This window comes from Rhineura floridana, chromosome 5, assembly GCF_030035675.1.
Source record: "Rhineura floridana isolate rRhiFlo1 chromosome 5, rRhiFlo1.hap2, whole genome shotgun sequence".
Lineage (NCBI taxonomy): Eukaryota > Metazoa > Chordata > Lepidosauria > Squamata > Rhineuridae > Rhineura > Rhineura floridana.
Genome location: NC_084484.1, coordinates 58,478,705 through 58,504,108, shown reverse-complemented (window position 1 = coordinate 58,504,108; position 25,404 = coordinate 58,478,705). Strand labels below are relative to the sequence as shown.

Below are 25,404 nucleotides of genomic sequence, written 5' to 3'. Positions count from 1 at the left end.
TGACTAGATCCCATGACAGAAGTCTAAGGACCCCCATTTATTGAAATGCAGGATATTTCAGCATGGTGTGCCATCATAACCGTAAGAACGTAAGAAGAACCCTGCTAGCTGAGACCAAAAGCACATTTAGTCCTGCATCCAGTTTTCACAATAGTCAACTGCATGCCTATGGCAGGACTTGAGAATTTGTTGACTTTATACCACAGTACTGCTTTTGAAAGCATCACAAGGCTGCCTTAGATTAAATATGCAGAGACTCTCTACTCTTCTCCATTAGTCTAGTAGTCTCATTTCTCATATACATGATTAAGAACAAGCCAGAATAATCAGAGCTAATACTACTAGATAAGCAGAAATGCACCTCTGTGTTTAGCTAGGATTCTCTTTAGAACTGACTAATATATACTGCTGTGACTTAATGGATCCATCCCAGATCTGTCCCATAGCATATATAGCCAGATAATCTCATTTTCTCCCAGCATGATCATTGTCAGGGAGATGGTGGATTTGGGGGCAGCCACAGAACCGGGGGAATTTCAAAGGCAGCACCTTGTCAGTATTACCCATCACACCCAACTGAGCATGACATACAACTCTGTTCTGCACTACCTTGCACAGGAGACCTTTACTACTGGAAAGGCAATGTAACACTATTTCTTGTATGACTTATGTACTTCCAAGGAGTAAAGAACAGGATTATTTGTTGGACGCCCAAGACCCAGTGCAAGGCACTACATTTATCTCTTATCACCCTTCCCAGATTATGCATGTGTAAAGAATTCACTCTTGTTTTTCATACGTTTGTAGGAAACATTGAGACACCAGGATACCATAAACTGTAAGTTTCTTCTTCTCAGCATCATGTAGCCACATCATAGCGTCTAATCCCATTAGCTGGCACTGAATAATAAAAAGTGAAGTTTCTGTTCACCCACCATAGCTATTAGGCTAGCAAAAGGCCTGTACTTGTACAAGCTCCCATTCAAAATCATACCAGTTCTTTGCTCACAAAAATACCATAGCTAAGTTTTATATTTAAGAATTTTTATTACTACAAAAACATTAATAGAATATTTCCTAGTACAAGTGCTACATGCAAGGGACAAAGTGCTTTTTCAAAGTGCTTTTTCAAAGAGTCTGCAAGCCAGAAAAGCCACATAAGATCAGAAGTCAGGTCCCCTCAGCTCTTCTTCGTGAGCAGCAGAGTGTGCTGTTTTCTTAGGGACAAGCTGGGCATGGATGTTGGGGAGAACACCACCTTCAGCAATGGTCACACCTGCAAACAACTTGTTCAGCTCTTCATCATTCCTCACTGCCAGCTGGATATGGCGTGGTCCAATTCGCTGTCTCTTGTTTTCAGAAGCAGCATTGCCTGCCAGCTCCAGTATCTCTGCTGTCAGATATTCCAGCACGGCAGCCAGGTACACCGCGGCTCCAACACCAATTCTGTCTGCATAATTACCCCACCTCAGGAGCCGCCTGATGCGGCCCACTGGAAACTGCAGTCCAGCTTTTGCAGAGTTGTTTTTCCTGGCTTCGATTACAGGCTTTGCTGGCTTCTTGCCACGTCCAGACATCCTGGATCCTATGAACAACAGAGTTCCCCTTCATTACACAATTTAATTGGTTTTGTGATGTGTCAAAAGCCTAGATTACTTTTCTGTTAGCAATCTGGAAGAAAGAATCATTGGAGCACAAACCACCTGAGAATTTATTGCAGGCTCTCTTGATTGCATAGGATAGGGCCTTGAAGTTTACCACATTTTACTATAGCAGACTGATTTTCTGCTAAAGGAGTTCAATCGCTTTTTAACCAGGTCAGCCAAAGTGGTACCCTACAGATGTTATTGGATTCTCATCAACTCTCATCATCCAGAGCCACCATGGCCATGGATCAGGGGCAAAGGGGGGTGCACTCTAGCAATATCTGGGAAGCATCATGTTGGCTATCCCCATTTTAAAAAATCTTATTACTCAGTGAGGAGGTAAACCGAGAGCCTGTGTGGTGTAGTGGATAAGGTGTTGGACTACGACCTAGACCACCAGGGTTCGAATCCCCACAGCCACAAAGCTTACTGGGTGACCTTGGACCAGTCCCTGCCTCTCAACCTCAGAGAGAGGCAATGGTAAACCCCCTCTGAATACCGCTTACCATGAAAACCCCATTCATAGGATCGCCATAAGTCGGAATCGACTTGAAGGCAGTAATTTACATTACGAGGAGGTAAGCTAGGAGAACTGAAGAGCTTTGCCATCAATGACACAAAATCAGTCAAAAGCAAAAAGCTGTTAGAGGAATCAACTACACCAAATGAGTAGCAGTACAATCAACCTACTTAGTAGTTCTAGATTTATTCTTTTTTACACCTTTTTTTTTAAAGAAAGCAACTGCCTAATGTTAAGCCAATGTAGGAGCCACACCTCTGTATTAGGAATATCATCCTGTATCATTAACAGTAGTTTACTCCACAGACATTAGAAGACATTAATGTCTTACCATAGAATGAAAATCATTTATTGGATTTATCTAAATCAAGTCCTAATTAATCTGTTAAAGACCAACACAGGTATGTCTGGTCCTGTATGCATATATATAAACCCAACAGTCCTGTTATATACCAAACAAGCTTATTTAAGCATAATGTATTTATCCTATAAACTAATTAAACTACTAGCATATTTTAAAAAACCTCACCTTGTTCAATACAGTACTTGATTTATCACTCTTCTCTAGACAACCATAAATTTTCAACATCTTTGACATAGTGTGCCTCTTTTTAAACCCCTCTAGAACCGAGAGTTCAGTCACCTGTATCCACTTTGTCAGTAGTTGACTTTTAACTAAATTGGTTTCTCATTGAGCATTCAGGCTGCAGACCCCAACTCTCTCACTCTAGAGAAGTCCCATTGAGGTCAACAGGTTATTTGATAGGGTGTTTTGCCACTACTATCACTTTCAGAAAGCTAATTTCCATTTTGAGGGAGAGAAAACAACATGATTAACATTCAATATGTTTTCCACCTATCAAGAAACATATCATGTTCACTTAAAGAGGTAAACAGACATGGACAACAGTTGGTTTTTATATTTTCAAACATGGAGGATCAACTATATCCCAATAATTCTAGGGAGGTTTAGGTGCAATCTGAAACCTGCATAGCACCCAGTGGAATTTGAACGTCTGCTATCTTCCCTCACATCCTTCAGATGAGCTCTTTATTCAGCATTCATCCTAATTTGCTTGCACAAAGCTTACCTGGTAGTTAGACTATGTGTGGTCTTTGGACTGCCTTCAAGTTGATCCCGACTTATGACTACCCTATGAATAGGATTTTCATGGTAAGTGGTATTCAGAGGAGGTTTACCATTGCCTCCCTCTGAGGCTAGTTCTTCCCAGCTGGCTAAGGCCTGTTCAGCTTACCACAGCTGTACAAGCCTGCCCCTTCCTTGTCTGCAACTGCCAGCTGGGGGGCAACTGGGCTCCTTGGGACTATGCAGCTTGCCCACGGCTCCACAGGTGGCAGGGCACATAACCAGAGCCACTCACTGTGGGGGTGATCTTTAGCTGGCCCTTTACACCCAGGAGACACGAGCAGGGATTTGAACTCACAGACTCTGGACTCCCAGCCACGCTCTCCTCCCCACTGTGCTCTACCAGCCCTGTGTGATCTTTATGAGCATGTGGTTTGATTTGTTTACAGGACAATTATAACACAATGAGCATTCATCCTGGCTTACTTGTGGTGTATTTACATGTCTGGATTTGTTGTGCAAGGACAGCAGAGCACTTTAACTGCAAAGTACCTAATTGTCCAGTATACACTTGAATCCCTCCCACCCTGTGACTAAATGCAGACTTCATGGCATCAACATCAGCTAGGTTTCCCCCCCCCCCCGTCCCCCTTGCTTTGTTTACCACCTAGCCTGATTAAAAGTCCTGGAGAACTTGGAAACCGTGCACGCTATTTTGTGACATTTTGATTGGCTAAAAAAAAGTACTTCCTTAATATGGATTTTGGAATTAAATACATAGAAGCTGTTTCTTCTTTCATAAAAAACTGAAGCTTTGCATTCAAACGATGATGTATTATTATTTACACAGGGCATCATCAGTGTGCACCTGCACTGAGACCTTTATTCCTCCCCCCCCAGCTGATGAGAGGGCAAATGAGTTAAGCAGAGGACTGCCAAGCTCCATATTTAAGTGGCTGAATCAGCATAATCCTATATATATCTACTCAGAAGAAAGTCCCATTGGTTTCATGAGGCTATTCTATAACAAATACAATCAGAACTATTCTAAAATCCACAGTTTGTGACAGAAGTTTGGCAAGTTTCTGAGTTCTCCAGAATTCTTCATCAGGCAAGATGTTAACACAAAGCAGGGGAAAACTAGTAAAAATAATAAACAAAGCAGTAGAAAAATTAGGCTGATACTTACAAGGTGACCTTATGGGTGTTATTGTTTAGGGGTTTTTTTAACCCACAAGTCACCATAAGGTCCCAGGGCAGGTTACAATAATGAATTTTTTTTTAAAATCAATTAGTTTTTGTACTTTGTTTACTTCCATCAAGATGTTATATAAAACAGGAGTGAAGGGAAGGCGGGGGAACCAACATATTAGTTTGCTGTCTGCAAACTGACCTCATGGCTACAATATTTTTATCCTTTTAAAAACATTTTCCTCACAGCCTCTCACCCTTTGCCTTGTGTAATATCAAGCCAGATGAAGATTTCAGGAAAACTCAAAAGCTTGCCACACTTCTATGGCATTTTGGTCAGTCTTATTATTTAATAAATTAACAATTTGCCACCCTTTCATGAGGTCTTAGTCTCACTCTGCCAAACGCGAGAACCTGTCCTTCCAACAGTTTTGTGGACCTTTAAAAGCTTGACCATTTTATTATTAATGGGCACAAGTTTTTGTGGGCCAGTTACCTAGGAAAGCTGCTTTTGTTGAATTATATCATTTCATGAAAACAACAACGAATTTCACGGCACCGTCAAAAGACTAACAGATTGACTGAGGTCTTTAAAGGGCTGGGATTCTTTGCTGTTGATGCTGAGGTTTTTTCAATATGAATTGACATATCTTTTCATTGGAAAACGGTGGTGACAGCATATCTAGCAGATATACCCCTTTTTTACCTAGCTCTTTTAAAAAATGACCATCCGGCAAATATATGTGTCGATTTGTCAGTAAACATAACTTTACTGTAAAATGTGCGATTTTTAAGCGGAGTGGGAAACGTAGGCGGTCCTTTGCTTGCTACCGAAATCCTTCCCGTCACCCAATCATGCTTGTATTTCTCCTCTGGCTAGAAAGAGGCCTTTGTCTTCACTACTCCCTCCTCCGATGAGACGGAGAAAGTACCCGGATCAGTCCTAATAAGGGCAACTCAGGAATCAAGCAGGCGCGTCAGCTGAGTGTGTAACACGGTTCTGCTCTCTTGGAGGCGTCTAGTCTAGCGATCCCCGGGACCCACGTGGAGCATTGAGGAGGATTAGCATCTTTGGACGCTCTTCAGTTTCTATAGCAGCATCAGCAAAAGCTACACCCCAACATGCAGGTGAGCTAGTCCGTGCTGTATTCTCCGCTAGTCGAGGTGAAAGGAACACCCACCATGTATACCTGGGAAATACCCTGCCGGGAACGCGGGCTAATAGAGTGGTTTAGTTGGAATCTAGAGAACGATAACGAAAACTTGAGAGGGAGGAAGGGAGGGTTGGCTCGTTCTAGTTTCTGTGTTGATGGTAGTGCGCTCTGGGCAAGTCAGCGTGTGGATCCAGGAAGGATCCTGCTCTGACCGAAATCCGGAAGAGCATTTTGTTCATCTCGCTTTCTGCTTCCCGTGTGTTGGGTGGCAAAGTTACACGTGATCATCTCTCCTATCGGGGAAGGAAAGGCCTTCGTGTTCTAGCCTGTTCCTTGCTAAGAGTGTGTGACTGACGCTCATTTTGAGCATGCGCCCCAGGCTGCATTGCAATTCACTGTAGCAGAGACGTTAAAGTAGAAACGAAGACAAGGGGTTGTTCTCTTTGAAATGCAGGCTTTTATGTGGTGGGAAAACTGGGTTTATTTATTCACTTCTTTAAAAATGATTCCTGTAGTTAGTACGAGAGAAATAAACTGTCCGTTATTATCCTTATAAATACTGTAATTTAAGATACGCAGACTATACCATACCCATAGCAGAAACCAGTAATGATTTGAAACGAATGCTGGTGAAAGTTAAAGAGGAAAGCACAAAAGCAGAACTATAGCTGAACGTCAAGAAGACTAAAGTAATGACAGCAGAAGATTTATGTAGCTTTAAAATTGACAACGAGGACATGAACATGTCAAGGATGATCAATACCTTGGCACAGTCATTAACCAAAATGGAGACAATAGTCAAGAAATCAGAAGAAGGCTAGGACTGGGGAGGGCAGCTATGAGAGAACTACAAAAGCTCAAATGCAAAGATGTATCGCTGAACACTAAAGTCAGGATCATTCAGACCATGGTATTCCCAATCTCCGTATGGATATGAAAGTTGCACAGTGAAAAAAGCGGGTAAGAGAAAAATCAACTCATTTGAAATGTGGTGTTGGAGGATAGCTTTGCAGATACCGTGGACTGCATAAAAGACAAATAGTTGGGTGTTAGAACAAATTAAACCAGAACTCTCACTAGAAGCTAAAATGATGAAACTGAGATTATCATACTTTGGACACATAATGAGCAGACATGATTCACTAGAAAAGACAATAATGCTGGGAAAAACAAGGGAGTAGAAAAAGAGGAAGGCCAAACAAGAGATGGATTGATTCCATAAAGGACAGCACAGACCTGAACTTACAAGATCTGAACAGGGTGGTTCATGAGAGATGCTCTTGCAGGTCGCTGATTCATAGGGTCGCCATAAGTCATAATCGACTTTAAGGGACAACAACATCATCATCCTTATGGACAGGGGACAATACAGTTGACAAACAGATATTGTGCCTGTGAATGGAGTATAGTCTACAGTCACTATACCCAAATTGGATGATTTTGAGTGTGTAATGGCAACCCTGCTTACCAACGCTAGGATAACTGTGCCATCATTACCTACACATTCTTTATGAAAGCCAGAAGAACACATTGAAAAATCTACCCTTTTGACAGGCAAACAGACAGGACTGATGCTCTTATTGTAACTCCCAGTTAGCTGCCATAGTTCAGTGGCTGTGAATCCATGGGCTCTCTAAGATAAGGGCTGAGGTCCTGTTGAGTGTCAGTGCAGACACTAAGCAACGCTCAACAGAAACACAACCCATGCCCTGAAAGAGCTCTCTAACCATGCAGCCACAGGGCCAAACTGACAAAAGACAAATTATGAAACCCGTGCAATTAGGGCCCAATCTGGACCAAGAGGCACCCATATAGAGCTATAGTCTTCAGGAACAGGACAGGGTTAGTACACGAGGGTTCAGGTTCAAACCCTTTGGTTGCACCTATTAGCAAAGGCTTGAAGGAGGCCTAGAGGCCCACTTGAGGTTGTGTAGTACTGCAGCTAATTGGAGAGAGCAGAGCATGAACCAATAGCCTGACTTGGCTGTTCTCTGTCATTGTGGGAAAGGGAGGCAGATAAGGATTTGCTCCTGTCAGACTGCTATGCCTTTAATTCTTTAGCGCTGCAGTTTTATTGTTTTTAAACTTTGGTTTTATGACCTTTTTCTCTCTGTGTGCATTTTAAAATCCAAAACTTTTCTTGCTTTTTCTAGTATGTATTTCTTTTAGCTTATATAAGTAGCTACAGCCTTTTTATACGGAAAAGTGGAATCAAAATGAATAATAATGTTACTCAGTAGCAAATCTCACTGAGTTCAATGATACATAACTCCCACAAACATATGCATAGGATTAAAGCTTTGGATATTATTTAGAACTCTCTCTCTCTCTCTCTCTCTGTACATACATACATACATACATGCATGCTTAGGGGGCTCTGCCCCTCTGCTCGCTTCATTCACCAACTCTCCCCACTCCCCCAAACACACGTGCACTTACACACACACCAGACACTCGTGCACATGTACACACAGACATACAGGGACTCTGAAGCACACACACTTGAAAATGTGCCCCCCAGGCACTTGCAAATGTCCCCCCGATGCACCCCAGGCACCCCTCTCCCCTCACCAATCCCCCTCACAATTTCCCTCAGTATCTTCAGGCATCGGCGCACACTGGCCGCTATGGGCCCACTGACACTCCTAGCCTGTTCCTGTGCTGCTTTGCTGCCCTGCACCACCATTTCCCCCTTGACAAACAGTACTGCTGCACAACTCTGTACAGTACCATCTCTCCACCTAGGATGTTTACCTGCGTACCCCCAAGGCTGCTGCCACTTACCCCCTGGCCACTCGCCCTGCCCAACTGCCTGCCCCACAGCTGCCCTGCTCACTCAGTCATCCATGCTTCCATCATGCCCTCACCTCACTTGCTGGTGTGCCACGCCCTCATGTGATGTAGGAAAATTTTACATAGTTACAAACACACACACCAGGGCTCATTAACATGGTGGCTTGTAGATGTTGTGGACTAACTCCCTGACCATACTGGCTGCGACTAATGAGAATTGTAGTCCGTAACAACTATAGCACACCACATTGACTACCCCTGATGTTGGAGGGGGAGGGGTTATGTGGGAGGTAAGTTTTCTGTGCAGGAATCTAACACTTGATTCAGTGTTAGAAATAGTGTGTACTGATTCTGTGCACACTGACTCCCAGATAAGTGTAATAGAATTACAGCCTAGGACCAGTTTCAGTGTGGTACTGGGCATGTAGACAAAACTTATATGTGCAGGGGTCCATGTGGCTGTTACAACATCTAAACTGGGTTGTAATCATATCCCTCAGCAAGCCAGCATGCCAGGAACCAGGTCACCATATTCTTGATTGGTTGATGCTTTTCAAACAGGCCTTCTGTTCAGTGTCAAGACTTGGGATGCAGTAGTCTAACCTCAGTGTGATGGAAGTATGAAAGATGCGTGTAACCTTTTTTTTTTAAGATGTCTTTACAGCTTTAAAAAAAATGTTTTTAAAGTTGTTTTGTTTTAATGTGTTTTAATTTCTGTTTTTATGATGTTTTAAAGGTGGATCACTGCCTTGAAAGAGGCAGTGATCCCACCACTCCTGAAAAAACCCACCCTGGACCCATTGGCTTGGACAGCTACCGACCGGTTGTAAATACCCCCTTCTTAGGGAAGGTGATTGAGAGGGTTGTGGCACAGCAGTTGCAAGTACTGTTGGATGAAACAGATTATCTTGACTCATCCCAGTCTGGGTTCAGGCCTGGTTATGGGACTGAATCGGCCTTGGTTGCCCTGATGGATGACATTTTTCAGGAGAAGGACAGGGGGAGTGCAACCCTGTTGTTCTTACTTGATCTCTCAGCAGTTTTTGATACCATTGATCATGGTATCCTTCTGGGCAGACTTGGTGAGATGGGTATTGGAGGCACTGTTTTAAAGTGGTTCCGATCCTATCTCCAGGGTTGCTCCCAGACAATAGCATTGGGTGACTGTCTTTCAGCCCCCTGGCAGCTGTGCTGTGGGGTGCCGCAGGGTACCATCTTGTCCCCCATGCTGTTTAACATCTATATTAAGCCCTTGGGAGCAGTCAACAGGAGCGTTGGGGAGAGGTGTCAGCAGTATGCTGACGATACCCAGCTCTATTTCTCTGTAGCATCTGAATCGGGAGAGGCTGTGCAAGCCCTTGACCACTGCCTGGACTTGGTGGTGGGCTGGATGAGGGCCAATAAACTGAGTTGCACAGATGCACTGTGGGTTAGTGGTTCCTTAGTTCGGATAATAGGTCAGTTGGCTGCTTTGGATGGGGTTGTACTCCCTCTGAAAGAGCAGGTCCATAGTCTGGGATGCCCCTGGATCCATCTTTGTCACTAGAGGCCCATGGCTAGGAGTGCCTTTTACCAGCTGTGGCTGGTAAGGCGGCTGCGTCTACACTGGGATAGCCTGACCACTGTCGTCCATGCACTGGTAGCCTCCAGGCTGGATTCCTGCAATGCACTCTATGTGGGGCTGCCCTTGAGGTTGGTCCAGAAGCTGCAGCTGGTGCAAAATGCAGCGGCGAGACTGCTCACTGGGGCAGGATATCGCCAACATGTCACCCTCCTACTGAAAGAATTGCCCTGGCTGCCCATTAGCTACCGGGCCAAGTTCAAGGATCTAGTTTTGGTGTACAAAGCCCTATACAACTTGGGACCAGGATACCTGAAAGACCACCTTACCCCGTATATACCTAGTTGATCACTACGCTCTGCAGGTGAGGGCCTCCTGCAGATACCATCTTATCAGGAGGTCCATTCTGCACAACATAGGAAATGGGCCTTTAGTGTGGCGGCACCTACCCTGTGGAGTTCCCTCCCCTTAAATATTAGGCAGGTGCCATCTCTGCTATATTTTCGGTGCCTTTTGAAGACTTTCCTCTTCCAACAAGCCTTTTGAGACCTATCCCAGTCTACATCTGTGTTGGAATTGCCTATTAAGATTTTTTTTAAAAAATATATGTTTTTAACTCTTTTAAAAGATTTTTTAAAGCTGTTTAAAAAATGTTTTTAAAGTTGTTTTGTTTTGGTGTATTTTAAGGTCAGTTTTTATGATGTTTTGATGTGTTTTTAGCGCTTTTGTTTGCCGCCCTGGGCTCCTCCTGGGAGGAAGGGCGGGATATAAATCAAATAATAAATAAATAAATAAGTTTGGGACCTGATCATTGTGGTCTTGCATGTGTTCAAGGATCCTAATGCAGACACGGAGTGGAATGACATTTTACGTAAAAAGGGCATCCTTCCTCCGAAAGAAAAGCTAAAAGAGCAAGAACAAGCTGAAGAGGAGAGGGAGCAGCAGATCCTCCAGCAAAAATCCATTGGTAAACCCGTCAACTTGAATTAATGTGATACTAGTGTATTTCACCTTGCCTTGGTCTTCAACAGCTCAGAAATGTTGGCCTTTGCAGTGCAGACAAAGGTGTTGTTACTGTTAGTGGCTCTTGGGTACTCATTGCATTTTGAGGAGTGGGTGAGAAAGAGTTTAATGTTTTTGCCCCTGTGATCTGGAAAAATATTGAAATTAGTCCTTCCAGAGCATCATCTTGAGCAGCAAGGACACTAAGAGAAGCATATAGAATTCCCAGTGCTTCTTGGAAATGGTTAGGTTTTAGTGAAGTCCTAGGAGAGAAAATATGGGTTGGCATTTGGGATTTAATCCTCAGGGATGGACAATTGATGGTCTAAAGTCTGGATCCAAAATTGTTGTTCACCTTTTATGGACTATGAACCTACCAATGGTATAAAGGCAAGTGTTCTTACCATTACTGTTGTCAAGATTTGTTTTGTTTTTTAGGCTTTTCCCAGCTTTGGGGCGTTTTTTAAATTGCACTTTTTATTGCTTGGGCACTGTTGTAATTTAAATTACTGTAAATTATAGCTTTCCTTTTTAGCTCTGTTGGAAGCATGTGCTCACTATAGAATGCAAGATCTGTGAACTCACAGCCAGTGTTGCATCTTGGTATAAGTTCATGAACATTTTTAAAAATCAGTATAGATCAATTGCTCCCGACAACTCTAATGGGATGATCTTTCATGGGTTCCCTTTACGTCAGAGGTTTGGGAGTGGGGGGCAGATGCAGCTCTCTGAGTCTCTCTGTCCAGACCTCAGGACTCTCCCCGAGCCATGCCTTCTCTTCAGGCCACACCCACCCTCTCCCCAGGCCACACCCTCATTGGATCAGATCCGCTCCCTCCTGAAGCTTTTGTAAGGCTGGAATGTGTTAAACTATGATAATGCCTCATGCTTCCTTGGATGAAGGCTGGAGAGGTGTGTTTGTGTAGTGGGGGGCAGGAGGGGTGTAGAAATCATTGACATCTGCGTGGCTGGGATGTACCCTATTATCCAACAACTTCTTTGCCTCTGGATCCACCCATTTTTGCCTCTGCCAAACCCGCCACTGGCATGCAGCTCCCAGAAGGTTGCCCTCTAAGGAATATGGTGCTCATGCTGAAAAAAGTTTCCCACCCTTCCTTTACATCATCTGATGTGCCTGAGGTCTGTTAGTGAGGATTAGAGTGTTGGCCATGAAGTGCCATCAGTGAAGCCCACATTATTTTGGAGACATTTCTTTGACCCTGTGGGGTGCGCCTTTGATGGTTAAAAATCTTTTATAGAACAAGAGTGTATCCCTTGGAGTGGACTAATTGCCTTTCATATTTTATGTCATTTAGAAAAGGAACTGATGATTGCTGCTTAAAATAAGAATTGGCTCAGTGGGAGCTGCAGTCTTGTAACAAATGAACATCCTGGGATGCAAGTTGTGGGAGAAGAGTTAATGAGGTGGTGTGGCTGAATGTCACACTTCTGAATGTCATGGGGACCCAGGTTTAAACTGGAACTTAACCATGAATTCACTCTTTTGTAGCAAGTATACTTGCCACACACATTGGAGTTTGTACACGCACAAGCTTGCACCAAGGATTTACAGTCAGGATTTTAACAAGTTTGCATCTTTCGCTATTTTCACTATTCAGAAAGTTTATCTTGGCAAACATGAATGCATATGAGTCAGATGTGCTAGCTGTATAATATGTGAATGTCTCTAAATAACCACAATCTCTTGTTTAGGAATTAATTATTTACATACTGAAAGGGTTGTTTATGAGGAATTCTCTTATCAACCTCACTAAAATGTACACTTATTGGGAGTTCCAAAAATGGTTGGCTTTTCTTACAAGCTCTACTGACGATCTTGCTTTCTTGCATTAGTGAAAACCTATGAAGACATGACCCTGGAAGAACTTGAAGAAAATGAAGATGAATTCAATGAGGAAGATGAGCGTGCTGTGGAAATGTACAGGTTAGACCACTCTGTAGGACATTCCACAAACCAAGGATCCACAAATGCACTTGTCAGCTCACCACTGGCAAGTGCATTCTTTGTTCTGGTGACAGCATGGAACTGGATAGAACATCTGCCCTTCTACCGTGCCCCCAGGAGTGTAAAGAGCCTTCCTGATGCCATCCTGACTTCAGAAGCATGGAAGAATGGCAGGGGATCTCCTTGACGCTGCACTGAACTTCTGAGGTGTTGAAAAGCCACAAGACATTTTACTGTCTTCTGAGTGTCTGTGGGTTACAACACTAGAGACAAGCTGCCATCCCTCTCTGTCTCCCCTCAACTCATCTGCTGCAGTTGGGCTGGATCTCAAATTCAGTGTAATGTCAGAAACACTGTCTCCTTCCCCTGGAAAGGATGGGCAAAAACAGATTTGGCTGGCTCTGAAGAATTTGTTGACCCCTGCAACAGACAGTAGAATTAATGAAATCCTCAAGATTCACACCCTGGTTTTCTTCCAGTTTCATGCAATTCATGCCATCTAAAAATAGTAGCTAACAGGGTTATCGTAATAGATAAGAGGGGCCAAGTCTGTCTGGAGGCACAAGGGTTAAAAGTGTAGACAGTATCTACTCAGTGGCAATAGGAGTTCTTTATTAACTTCTCATGTCTCTGTAAGTAGGGCTATATCATTAGTAGAGGGCTCTGGTTATTAGTATTTACTGTGACAAACATAGCTTCTAAAATGAATTCTTTAAAACGTCCAACTTTGCTAATTACAGTACTGTTCAAGGATCATTATGTTAATATACCCCCAGTTATTAACATCTACAAAATGAATATTGTTGCTGGAAATAAAAGTGCCCAGTTTTTAGTAACTGCTCAGTATTGCAGAACTTAACAATACTTACAGCTATTTCTCCACTCTTGTCCGCTTTTTTCAGTCTGTAAATCAATAGAACAGTGTGATATTGATACTCACTGATGAGTAAATCTAATCCCACTAAGCCTACCTGTATTCATCATGGTCTGTGAAACTGGATCTCATAATTTGTAATTGAGATGTAATCTTTTTTAAAAAAAGATTGGCACTGCAGTCCTCTGCTTCCTTAAATTCCATTCAGTAGAATTTACTTTCAATTAAGACAACAGCCAGGCAGCTGAATTTAAGTCTTTTGGGGTGTGCCAGTCTAGATTCTGGCTTGAGCTCTGCAACTAAGGCAGTAGTGCTGTATATATTTGGTGGGGCTTACTCCTGAATAGACTTGTATAAAATTGTGGCTCAAAGGGGACAGAGTTGTTCAGGTCTTTCTTCAGTCAGATATTTTCTCTAGGGAGGAAACTATAGTTCTGGGGAAGACCACATGCTTTGCAAGCAGCAACTCCTAGGTTCAATTTCTGGCATTAGCGGGTAGCTGATGATGGGTAAAATCACTGCTTGAGATTGTGGCGAGTCTCTGGCAGAGCAGACCAAGGGTGGGGAACCTTTCTGAGCTCATGGGGGCCACATGGTAGTGGTGGGCCAGAGACAGAAAGTGGATGGAGCAATGGATGTGATTCTTCGCTTTGTACAGCAGACTACATTTCAGCTATGCAACAAACAGTTAGAGATTTCTGCATGGCCTCAAAATTCACCTTGTATCTCTGTTTTGTAAAAAACTAAATAAATAAAAAAATCCAGTCTGTTACTGTGGACTCTCTGCTTCAGCCTGTAATTTGGCTCCTGAGCTAATCTGTGTTTCCTCCATTCATTAAAATGAGGAATCTAAAAACTGCTATATTTTCCCCCTGTTTGCCAAAGTGGATGAAGTTTACTGGCATCTGAGTCCCACCAGAGTGGATTAAGCCTGCCAAATCTCAGACAAATATGTGCAGGAGCTTTTCGTGGTGGAAGCTTTCTCTTTCCTCTGTAGTCCCTTATAAGGGAGGAGGGAACGGCAGATTGCCCCCTGCTGTTTCTTACCCTAAAACAAGAGATGGTAGAGCAGTGTGTGTTCTTGGAGATATATATATATGTGTATGTGTGTGTGTGTGTGTATGTGTATACACACACACGTAATTGTGATTAACAAAACAGTTTTTTATTGTAATACTAAAACATTTCGGCTTCCGCCTTCATCAGCTGCTAACATACAAATGCTGTTACTAAGGTGGCAGTTATAGAGCTTTGAGCATGGAACACTCAATAAAAACCTCTGTTTTGTTAATCACAATTATGTGTATATATTTTAGGTGATTAACAGAATCCTTATAGGGATCCAGAGCAAGCTTGGGTGAAGTTCTGTTTGTGGCTTTCAAAACTGTGTGTGTGTGTGTGTTTATATATATAAACTTTGCAGATTCACACTGGTGAATTTGTTTCTGGTGTCCTCTGATGGGTCTTGACTGTGCCCTTTGATTCAGTCCATATAACAGGATGCTGTCCTGAACACATTCTGTGGAGTTTTGAAGAGCTTTGGATTGATTGACTGATAAAGCAGACCAAACTTACTGAAGCTGAAACTTTTTTTAAACTATCCTCTGCTGCTATGTTAAACAACAACTACAAAAATCTAGAGTTCTTCAGTGCTCCACAGGCAACATTTTGGACAACCTCATGTCTTGCAAAGCCCATGAAAGTAGGGAAACACAGTTATACAAAAATATTCCACAATTGTGTAAACAAAAGTACAAACAGAGCTACAGAGCACTCTAGCTTTCTGGGAGCCCTGATCCAAATTGGGGGTACTGACATTGTGCTTCCCGGGGGTGGTGGCAAAGACCCCCCCCAGTTGCTGTTATTCATCTCATCATTCAGCCCGCACACAGAGTCAATGTACACCCCTAGTTTCTACACCCTCACACACATCCAGAAAAACACAAGGCATTAACACAGTACAAGGACACCAAGGAAAAGTACTCAAGGAGGATGGACAGCAGAGCTGGAGAGCTTCCCAAGAACCACATAAGAGGTGTCTGGAGGGCAACAAGGATGATCAGGGGACTAGAGAGACTGAAAGAACTGGGCATGTTTAGCCTTGAGAAGAGAAAAGTGAGGAGAGATATGATAGCACTCTTCAAGTACTTGAAAGGTAGCCACACAGAGGAGGGCCAGGATCTCTTCTCGATAATCCCAGAACACAGGACATGGAATAATGGGCCAAAGTTGCAGGAAGCCAGATTTCGGTTGAACATCAGGAAAAGCTCCCTGTTACAGCAGTATGACAATGGAACCAATTATCTAGAGAAGAGGTGGACTCTCCAACACTAAATTTGCTTTAAGTTGGATTCCTGCAATGAGCAGGGGGTTGGACTCGATCGCCTTATAGGCCCCTTCCAACCCTAATATTCTATTATTCTACATGAGCATGAGGTTCCCTACCCCTGGGGTAGATAATACTGGGCTAATGTGGTACAAGGCAGCTTCCTGTGTTCTTATGTTTACATTAATGACTGTGCTTTCCAAAAGGTTGGGGTCTCTGGGTTGCACAGATCAAGTAGGGTTCAATGTGGATATGATTCCAGTCTAGTGCCTGGGTAGTGTGTGTTGGGGTGTGTCATCCTGTGGTGATAATGGCTGTATGGAAATGGGATGGGTCGCATCTCCAGCACAGGACTGTCAGCTGGGTTTTCCATCTTAGTACTAGAGATTGCCACTTTTAAAGGTCTTTTTTTCACCCAACACCACTCCCCTTACTACATGTTATCCCATTTTAAAACCAGTCATCATCCTTCCTTGTCTCAGCTTCCCAACCCCTCCATTTTGATGGAGCAAGGGGGAAAGCCAGCATGACACAATAGTAGTAGTGAGCCTGAGCTGCGAAACTAGGACTTTTTGCTGTTTCAATCTTGCCTGATCCATAAGTTCCTATATAGTCTTTGGCAAACCATTATTTTGTAGTCTCAGCCCCTGTACGTGATGTGGAGATGATGATGATGGTGATAATAATAATGCCTACTTTAGAGAATGTTGGAAAGGTTTCTGAGATAACAGATGTGAAGTGCTTGAACCCCCAGTTCTAGATTTGGTTTTGAATCGATTTGTATGTTTTCTTTTCTATTCTGACTCCTTTGTGTGATGCAGACAGCAAAGGCTAGCTGAATGGAAAACATCTCAAGCAAAGAATAAATTTGGACAAGTTTTAGAGATCTCGGGGCAAGATTACGTCCAAGAAATTACCAAAGCTGGCAAGGATATATGGGTGATATTGCATCTGTACAAGCAAGGGTAAGCATTTCAAGACATGCTGCTGGCACACAATTTTTCTGTAGCAAATTTAGCCGTACTAAACTACCCCCAACACGGCAAGATTGCAATTTTGTGTTTAAGACAACTGATCATGCTTCAAGAGAGGAGTCTTCCTTGCAGTTTAAGTTCCCTAGTATTGGTATTTGCTATACAAAGAATTTTAAAACCTGAGGTCACCCTTTATGTCAACTCCAACTTCAGCTGAGTGACATCATCAGACAGTGCTTTGCTTTATCATGCCAGTAGTATAACTATGAAGGAAAGTAGAATGGGAAAACATTTTAAAGGTGGGGGGAAATCTCCCCATCTCATCTCCTTTGTAGGCATTCTGGTGAAGACAGTATTGTGTACATTTTTGTTTTTGAAAATAGTGGCTATAACATTTTGTATGATCCAGGCTAGTAAAGAGCTGCTTCTCTCATTGCCTCTAGTGAGTAAGAATTGCTTCCAGGTGACCAAGCAGGAAACCTCTTTTAAAAAACCATTTTATTTATTTATTTAAAATATTTCTTTCTTGCCATTCTACCCTACAGTGGGGCTCTCGGGGCGGCTCACAATGCCATCATACCCAGTAAATAAAAACACAAAAAACATTAAATAGATAAAAATACATAAAATACAGTTAACAATTCAAGGGGAGTGATATTAAAAGGGGACTAAAGAGGTCGTAGTGGTTTGAGTGTTGGACTACGACCTGGGAGACGAAGGTTGAATCCCCACATAGCCATGAAGCTCATTGGGTGACCTTGGGCTAGTCACTGCCTCTCAGCCTCAGAGGAAGGCAATGGTAAACCCCCTCTGAATTCCGCTTACCAGGGAAACCCTATTCATAGGGTAGCCATAAGTTGGAATCAACTTGAAGGCAGTCTATTTCTATTTCAAAGAGGTAAAACTAGAAAGGGAGGGGAAAAATCAGTTTCAGGCTATACCTTCCCAAAGGCACTCCAGAACAAGATGGTTTTCAGAACAAATAATAAAAGAAATAATAAAGATAGTTTGATTTTTATTTTGTTACTCTTTGAAGCTATATGTGAGCTAAAAGTTAAGGTTGCAGCCTTAAAAGAAATCCTTGATGAAGTGCATAGCTTTTCATTGATGAGTTATTGATTAAATTTTCATATGATTAAAATGATAGTGTTCAAGAAAAAAAGTTACTTTATTTGATTATTTATATATAAAATAAAAATTATTTGCTGCCAGTGTGGTGCAGTGGTGAAAGGATCTGCAAGACCTTCATTCAAATCCCCTCCCAGCTCAGCCATGAAGCTCACTGGGTTACCTTAAGCCAATCATTGTCTCTGAACCTCACCTACACGGAGGGTTATTATAGGATAAAATAGAGGAGGGAAAGCATATATACCAGCTTGACTTTCTTGGAGAAACAGTGAGATAAAAATACAATAGTAATATATGTGTTGCAGCAACCTCCATTTTAAAAGATGCATTCATTCCTTTGTGAAATAATCGGAACTCTGCTGTCTGTCATTTTTATAACTACTTTAAAAAAATTTTTTAAATCTTAACTTCCTTAATAAATTAATGAGGTCTTTCTATTTAGGGAGCAATCCAACTGCTGGGCAACCAGTGGAAGGGGGACCAGCAGAGAAGGAGCCGGCGGAAAGCACCATGGGGTCCTCCTCCCATTTGGGAGCTGCTGGTCAGGCTGAACACTGGCTCCGTTGGGAGCTGCACGCATGAGGTGGCCAGAAAGCACCAGCTCTGGTGAACAGGCCTCCCAGGGAGTAAGTGCTCCCAGTAGGCCTGAATGGGAAATAAAATAAATTCTTTTATTCCGCTGGCCTTTTGTTGGCAGAGTTTGAAAGGGGATTGGGACCCGAGGGAAAGGTCTGGATGCGAGAATTATCTTGTGGCTCCTCCTCTGCCACATCTCCAGAATACCCCGATTTTGGGCCTTCCACTGAGCCTCTGTCCACCAGGCTGGCCTTCTGTAGCAGACCCTCGGCAGCACTGGGCAGAGGGCTGCTGCTAGCGGAGCCCTGCACTGCCAGGGATCTGCAGCATCCAGCTCACCCCAGCCCGGTAGAAGCGTGAGTTGGATTAAGCCGTTAGTCAATCAAGAGGTTTTTTAATTAATCTGTCTGATTAATTGACTAAACATTGCAGCCCAGCTGGTAACACATTTTCAAGGCTTATATGTTCATATCATGTTACATATTATAGAAATAAACAATTTACTTTTTGCAGAGTAGATGCATGTCTTCATGGTTCTTGAATGGATTTTTTCCCTTTTTTAAAAAAAGTATTCCCCTCTGTGCCTTGATAAATCAACACTTAAATGGACTTGCGAAGAAGTTCCCGGATATCAAGTTTGTCAAAGCCATTTCTACAACCTGCATACCGAACTACCCAGACAGAAACCTCCCCACGATCTTCATCTACCTTGAAGGGGACATCAAGGCCCAGTTTATTGGACCACTGGTGTTTGGAGGCATGAACCTGACAAGAGATGGTAAGTAGTTGCCTCGTAGGTCTTGTCAAAGGGTCAGAATTAAAGGAACCAGTGTAACCATCTCCATGTGCATAGTTGGACATCTGATAACTTTTCTTTGTGTAAAATATTCATAGGCTGCTTTACTATTATTATTATTAAAGTGATAGTCAAAGCACCTTGCAAAAGACTGAGAAAATCTAAGAATGTGAAAGATCATAAGAACTTTATACACTTACAGAGTAACCCTGTGGTCCCAGCTACACTGGTGGCTGCTAACACTGTTGTAATGTCACAGCAGCTGAGTTTGGCTCCTATGCGCTCTCAGCATGCTGGTCCATAATTGGTGGGAGTCACTGATGTTGCCAGTAGTGGTGGTATCTTGCTGAGAATACATAGGAGCCCAGTTCAGTTTCATCGGTGGCTGTTAATATTGCCTTAATGTCAGTGTAGCTGAGTTGGATTCCTGTGCACTTTCAGCAAAACAATACTCACAGCATCCAGGGCATCACCACCGACTCCCACAGATCATGCAGCCAGCATGCTGATGATATTTCAACACTAGCCATGCAAGGAACGAACCTAATCCATGCATGACAGTGCTGAAATGAATGTATCCATGATGTCATCCTGCTCCACCACACGCATAAGACACAGCCTAAATGATACAAACACACCACAGTGCCCTCAATAGCGTAAGTCAGTATGGTGCATCTAAATTATAGTAGACTGCAACTGACATGTTTCAAAGATCCCTGCAAGCAAAGGTTTGAATCATCTTATACTAGCCTTAGCCAACCTGGTGCCCTCGAGATGTTTTGGACTACAACTCTCCTCAGCCAGCAGTACTATTGGTGTTACGTTACACCAGCATATGAGCCAGGAGTGATATTAGAGAGAGTACAGGAATCAGACTGAACCTCCTCACCACTGCCCGTTTTGGCACTACTGTGAAGATGCATGTAGTGTACTGCCTTGACCTAACTCCATGTCAGTGGGAGATCCCTGGCACAGAAGGCTTTATGCTAGCTGGAACTCTTTTAAGGTTTGGTGCAGAACACAGAATTACATACATAAGACTAAAAATAGTGGGGGGGAAATAAAATGAGTAATTGGAACCAGCAAGACACTAAGAATCACTAAAAACTGCTAAAAGCCTGGATGAACACACACTCTTGATTTCTTTCCTAACTGGACGTACCAGATGGTCTGTTGAGGTTCTTTGGTTCCCCTTAAAACCAAGACCCAAATGTCATTGCTTACTAGCATTTCTGGTGACATCTATTCATATTCTTCTCTTCTAGCTTACTCAGTGAATAAGCTTTTTATGTTCATGTGTTGATGAATGACTTTTTGTCTGCCTTTAAAAGTGGACGATAAAAGTTAGTTTCCATTAGCTTGGTGAGCAACTTGAGATAGCCCTGAAACCATGACAAAAACAGGTATTCTTCACCCCAGGTATTCTTCACACTGTTATATAATTGTGGTATGATGTATGCTAGTATATGGAAAGTGAATGTTCTCTGGTATTTCATGCTAAAAGAAGAGGGCCACATATTGGCTGCATTTGTACAACATGGTAAGCCATAAACCATGGCATACTATGAATGAACTGTATGCTGGTGAATGCTGCCTAGTCACTTCTGCTTTGCTCCTCCCCTAGAAGGAGCAACAAACCAAAAAGCTTGGCTTACTATGATGGCCAAACCCAAGACTGTAGTTTGTTTCTCATTTAAACAAATCATGAACACAATCCAAAGGTTTGTTCTAGGCTCACTGATTGTGGTTTCCTAGGGAAAAGCAAACCACAATCCTGGTTGTAGATGTCATGGTAAGCAGGGCTGTGGAGTCGGTACGCCAAACCTTCAACTCCGACTCCTCTATTTTTATACTGTCCGACTCCACCCAAAATTGCTTCCAACTCCACAGCCCTGGAAAACGCTATAAATGTCTTTTTAAATTGGAAGCTCTCGTAGGAGCATTTTTATCGCTGCCTGAATATGCGCTGATCTTGGCATCATAGCATTTGTCTTCATCTGTGACATACACTGACACACAAAATGTTTTCCATCTTGAGTTATGGTGAAATGCTCAAACACAGCTGACTTCATGGGAAGCTTCTTTGACATTGTGAATTTATATTTTTTTTAATTGTCAATCAAAATTTATTTTGAAGTCGGAGTCAGTACATTTCTTCCGACTCCACCCAAAGTTGCTCACAACTCCGACTCCACAGCCCTGATGGTAAGTCAAACTCCATGGTTTGTTGCTCATGCAAAGGGAGGGGCAAAGCAAGAAGCAATTGGACAGCATGCACTAGTATGGTGCTCATTCATGGTAATCCATGGTTTATAGCTAACTGTGATGTGAGAATATGGCCATTACAAAGCTGCTTTATACTCAAGTCAGGCCATTAATCCATCCAGTGCAGTGTTATCTATTTGGATTGTAAGTGGTTCTTCCAGGTCTCTGGCAGAGAGATTTTCCAGCCTTGATACGTGAGATCCTTTTAGTTGGAGATGCTAGGAATAGATAGCAATACAGAATTGGGTTTGTGTATCCAGATATAAAAATATTGATACTAAAGTTAATAAAATAAATAAATGAAAATGTCCAACTTTAATCTCAAACAAATTGTATACATATGAAACAATACAGAACCTGAGATCTTAATGCATAGAAGGTATGCACTCTGCTACTTAATGGCCCCTTCCCATGCTTGTTCTTTTTGTGTTATTGGTTTTTCCTCCATTGAGAAAATCTCCATGTAGATATAGTACATGAAGCAGCTCTAAGTGGAAGGGGGTTTGGCTTCCTGAAGTGGCTGGGCCACAAAACTTTCCTCAGCTTTCTTTTATATTCACAAAAGATTCCAGTTGGAGCAAGGTCCGTGTCAACAACATTGCTAATTGGTATTCACTTGCCTGTAAGGTGTACCAAGGACATAATTTTAGGGTGAAACATGCTATCACAGTGTAAATTCCCAAAGGTAATAAGGTTCCTGTTCAGACCACACAGACATTTGAAGTCCTGTACAACTAACACTGCAATTTACCATGTCTGCTCAGAAGTAAGTCTGATTGAATTCAGTGGAACTTACTCCCAGGTAAGTGTGTATAGTATTTCAGCTTAATGAACGAATCCAATAAATAAATTCATTGGTACATCAGAAAGACTGTATTTTATGCAGACGGAGTTAAAATCTTTTCCAGCATGGATATATTATTTCATTGATTAGAGACTTATATCCTGCCCTGCTAGTGTGTGTGTGTGAGGGGGGGGGAGGAGTTGTCCACTTAATTTTCCCCACTTTGCATCCAAGTTCTGCAAGCCATGGCCTCTGTAGTTTTATCAACAAAATTCTAGAAGTTAACTTGCCTAACAAGATCACATTAATTTCCTCTCCTTTTTTTTGTTCTTTTTGTGTCACATAAATGAGGCTGACTGATTAGATTGCAATCACAGCTAACAGTGAGACATCTGATTAACTTGCTGTACTGACTTTCTTCCTCTTGTGGGATGTAAGCCAATTTGAGCCCATGTAATAAAGGCCTGCTGCTAGGTGGAAAGTGTTTCTGGTTTTGGACCATAAAGAAATAAGCAAGCAGTAATGAGGAATAGAGTGCATGTATTATTTTCTTTTTGAAGTGTAAAAGATGTAGATAAAGCATTAACAGTTGTTAATTCTGGAAGATACGCACATTTCTGACTCCCCTGACAACAATGATAAAGATGGACTTGCTTCTGTCAGTCTCTGAACATACTGGAGTACACTAGCAAATTAGCACATTTCCATGATCAAGACTACGTTCAAGTGTTTGTGTGGAACTCAGCATTGTCATAAAAGCAGCGCTGAAAACAGCAGATGGAAGTGTATGTTCAAAAGTCCAGGAACACAATGATGCCCTTTGTTCCAATTTAGTAAGTCCCCAAGATGTATCATTCTTCTCTGTTGCATTTTAGAATTGGAGTGGAAGATTTCTGAATCGGGTGCCATCAAGACGGACCTGGAGGAGAACCCCAGGAAGCAGATCCAGGACCAGCTGATGACTTCAGTCAAGTGCTCTGTTCCAACAAGAAGGGAAGAAAGTGACTCAGAAGATGACTAAGGCCTCCTATGCAACCCAGTTCTATGCTTGATTACTCTGAACTTCATCTAACTGAATTCAGTGGACTTAACTTCCACATAAAGAGTGTGTGTCATTGTAGCTCCATAAATACCACTGGTGGAATTTTTTTTTTAATCTAAGAAGTGATGGTTATGTGGAAGCTTGCGGAGCATTAAATTGGAGGGAATATAAAATGCTCCTTGATGAATCACAGTTCAGTTGCCATTGGAGGCACTTGTGGACATTCTGTACAATGGATTTAATTACCAACAGCAGTTTCACCCTCAGGGTGTGTGTTTGTTCCCTTTCCACAGAGAGGTGGCACACTATCCTCTGCACTATACTCCATTAACTGCGGATAGTGCTTTATTGTTTTTATGCTTCTGACAAAGGTCAACAAGTCTACCACCACTGGAAAATGGCTGTGATGCAATTTTTGATTGTCAAATAAAATGCCTGCTTAATTTTTAAAGGGCTGTATTGAACACTGTTGATACTTTATTGGCTGTGGTAGATTAATATTGTCACCCAGGTATCAGAATTATAGTGAGAGTATTTGTACTTTTATTTAAAATCCTGAAAGCTCAGAAATTTATTGACTGTCTCATGGAGATACTGTGAGTTTTTCATCTGAGCTTGAAATACTTCATTATATTTGTAAACAGTTATAATTCCCCACCCCATGTTCTTGAATTTGGTAAAACTAATGCAATTTTCAATACAGTCTTCTACATGTTTTCTCAGAGGTAGGTCCCCCTATGCTCAGTAGGACTTATTCCCAGGTAAATGTGTATATGTTGCAACCTTAATGGTTGAATATCTTCTATCCCGCTCCCGAATGAAGCAGTACTATTCAGTCTTTTAATTGAAAGTAGAAAGATATGACAGCAGTAAATATTTTTGTTGCCTATAAAAGTTGTAATAACAATGATGCAGTAGAATGCAGTCAACTTGTGGCTGTTTTATTGAGTAATAGATTAATTACAATGGCCAATCCAAACATGCAGAAAAACCTTTAGAGTGGGAGATCAATGTAGAATCATACAGTTTTAGAGTTTGCAGGGAGACCCTGGAGGTTATTAGTTTAACTCCCTGCGCAATGTATGTTGCAGCATTGCTCCTGTAAAACAAGAAACTGCACCTAGAAAGATAACACTGCCAACAACCTGACATGCTAGCTTTCCCTGTGTAGGAAAGTTTTCTTATATGAGGGAGTAGTCAATCCATCTGCAGTCTGGGATAGTATAGCACAGGACGAACTCTACTACAAGTTATTTCAGATGACTTTCCCTAACTCTTAAGAGTGAATTTACACTTAACATTTTGAAACTAGATACGAAAAGTGTCCACTGGTATAATATACACATGCTGCCATATGTATATGTTTTGGTGGTGCATGTTGGATTTTATCTGCAAATATACATGGAAGGATTGGGCCACCACTTCATGGAGTCAAGGGTATGTTGGAGGGGGCCTTGTGGACCATCTTGTCTGACTTCCTGCAGGAAATCCAGAGGAAGAGCATCCCTATCAGATGGCTATCCATCATATGCTGGAAGAGGCTCAGTAAGGGCTTGGAATCAGTTCCATTGCTGAAGAAGTTCTAATGTTCAGACAAACTCTTTCTTCCTGTAATTTAAGCCCATTGGTTCTAGTCTTGACTTCTAAGGCAGCAGAGGGCAAGCCTTTATCATCTTGTATGGGTTGGGGTTTTTTTTAGCATTGAAATTCAGCTATTCA

General features: G+C 42.2%; 3 protein-coding genes across 4 annotated transcripts in view; 2 read left to right on the top strand and 1 right to left on the bottom strand.

The window, feature by feature from the left end:
* RPL31 (ribosomal protein L31) overlaps nucleotides 1-25,404 on the top strand; it is a 277,352-nt gene that overhangs the window by 61,332 nt on the left and 190,616 nt on the right. Inside the window, exon 1 of one of the 2 annotated variants that reach the window (XM_061626857.1) lies at nucleotides 11,145-11,149. The exons of the other annotated variant lie outside the window; for it this stretch is intronic. The gene's annotated coding sequence lies outside the window, so the exon portion shown is untranslated. Of the gene's footprint in view, nucleotides 1-11,144; nucleotides 11,150-25,404 lie in introns of those variants that run through there. 2 annotated transcript variants of the gene reach the window in all.
* LOC133384929 (histone H2A, sperm-like) lies at nucleotides 1,028-2,811 on the bottom strand. The gene is made up of 2 exons (XM_061626860.1): nucleotides 2,696-2,811; nucleotides 1,028-1,585 (listed from the first exon to the last, which is right to left on the bottom strand). Exon 2 carries the CDS (start codon nucleotides 1,575-1,577, stop codon nucleotides 1,164-1,166), a length of 414 nt encoding a protein of 137 aa, XP_061482844.1. The 5' UTR covers nucleotides 1,578-1,585; nucleotides 2,696-2,811; the 3' UTR covers nucleotides 1,028-1,163.
* Nucleotides 5,265-24,136, top strand: PDCL3 (phosducin like 3). The gene is made up of 6 exons (XM_061626852.1): nucleotides 5,265-5,572; nucleotides 10,787-10,919; nucleotides 12,809-12,899; nucleotides 16,942-17,085; nucleotides 19,368-19,576; nucleotides 23,519-24,136. The coding sequence occupies exons 1-6, from the start codon at nucleotides 5,567-5,569 to the stop codon at nucleotides 23,662-23,664; spliced, it is 729 nt and encodes a 242-aa protein (XP_061482836.1). The 5' UTR covers nucleotides 5,265-5,566; the 3' UTR covers nucleotides 23,665-24,136.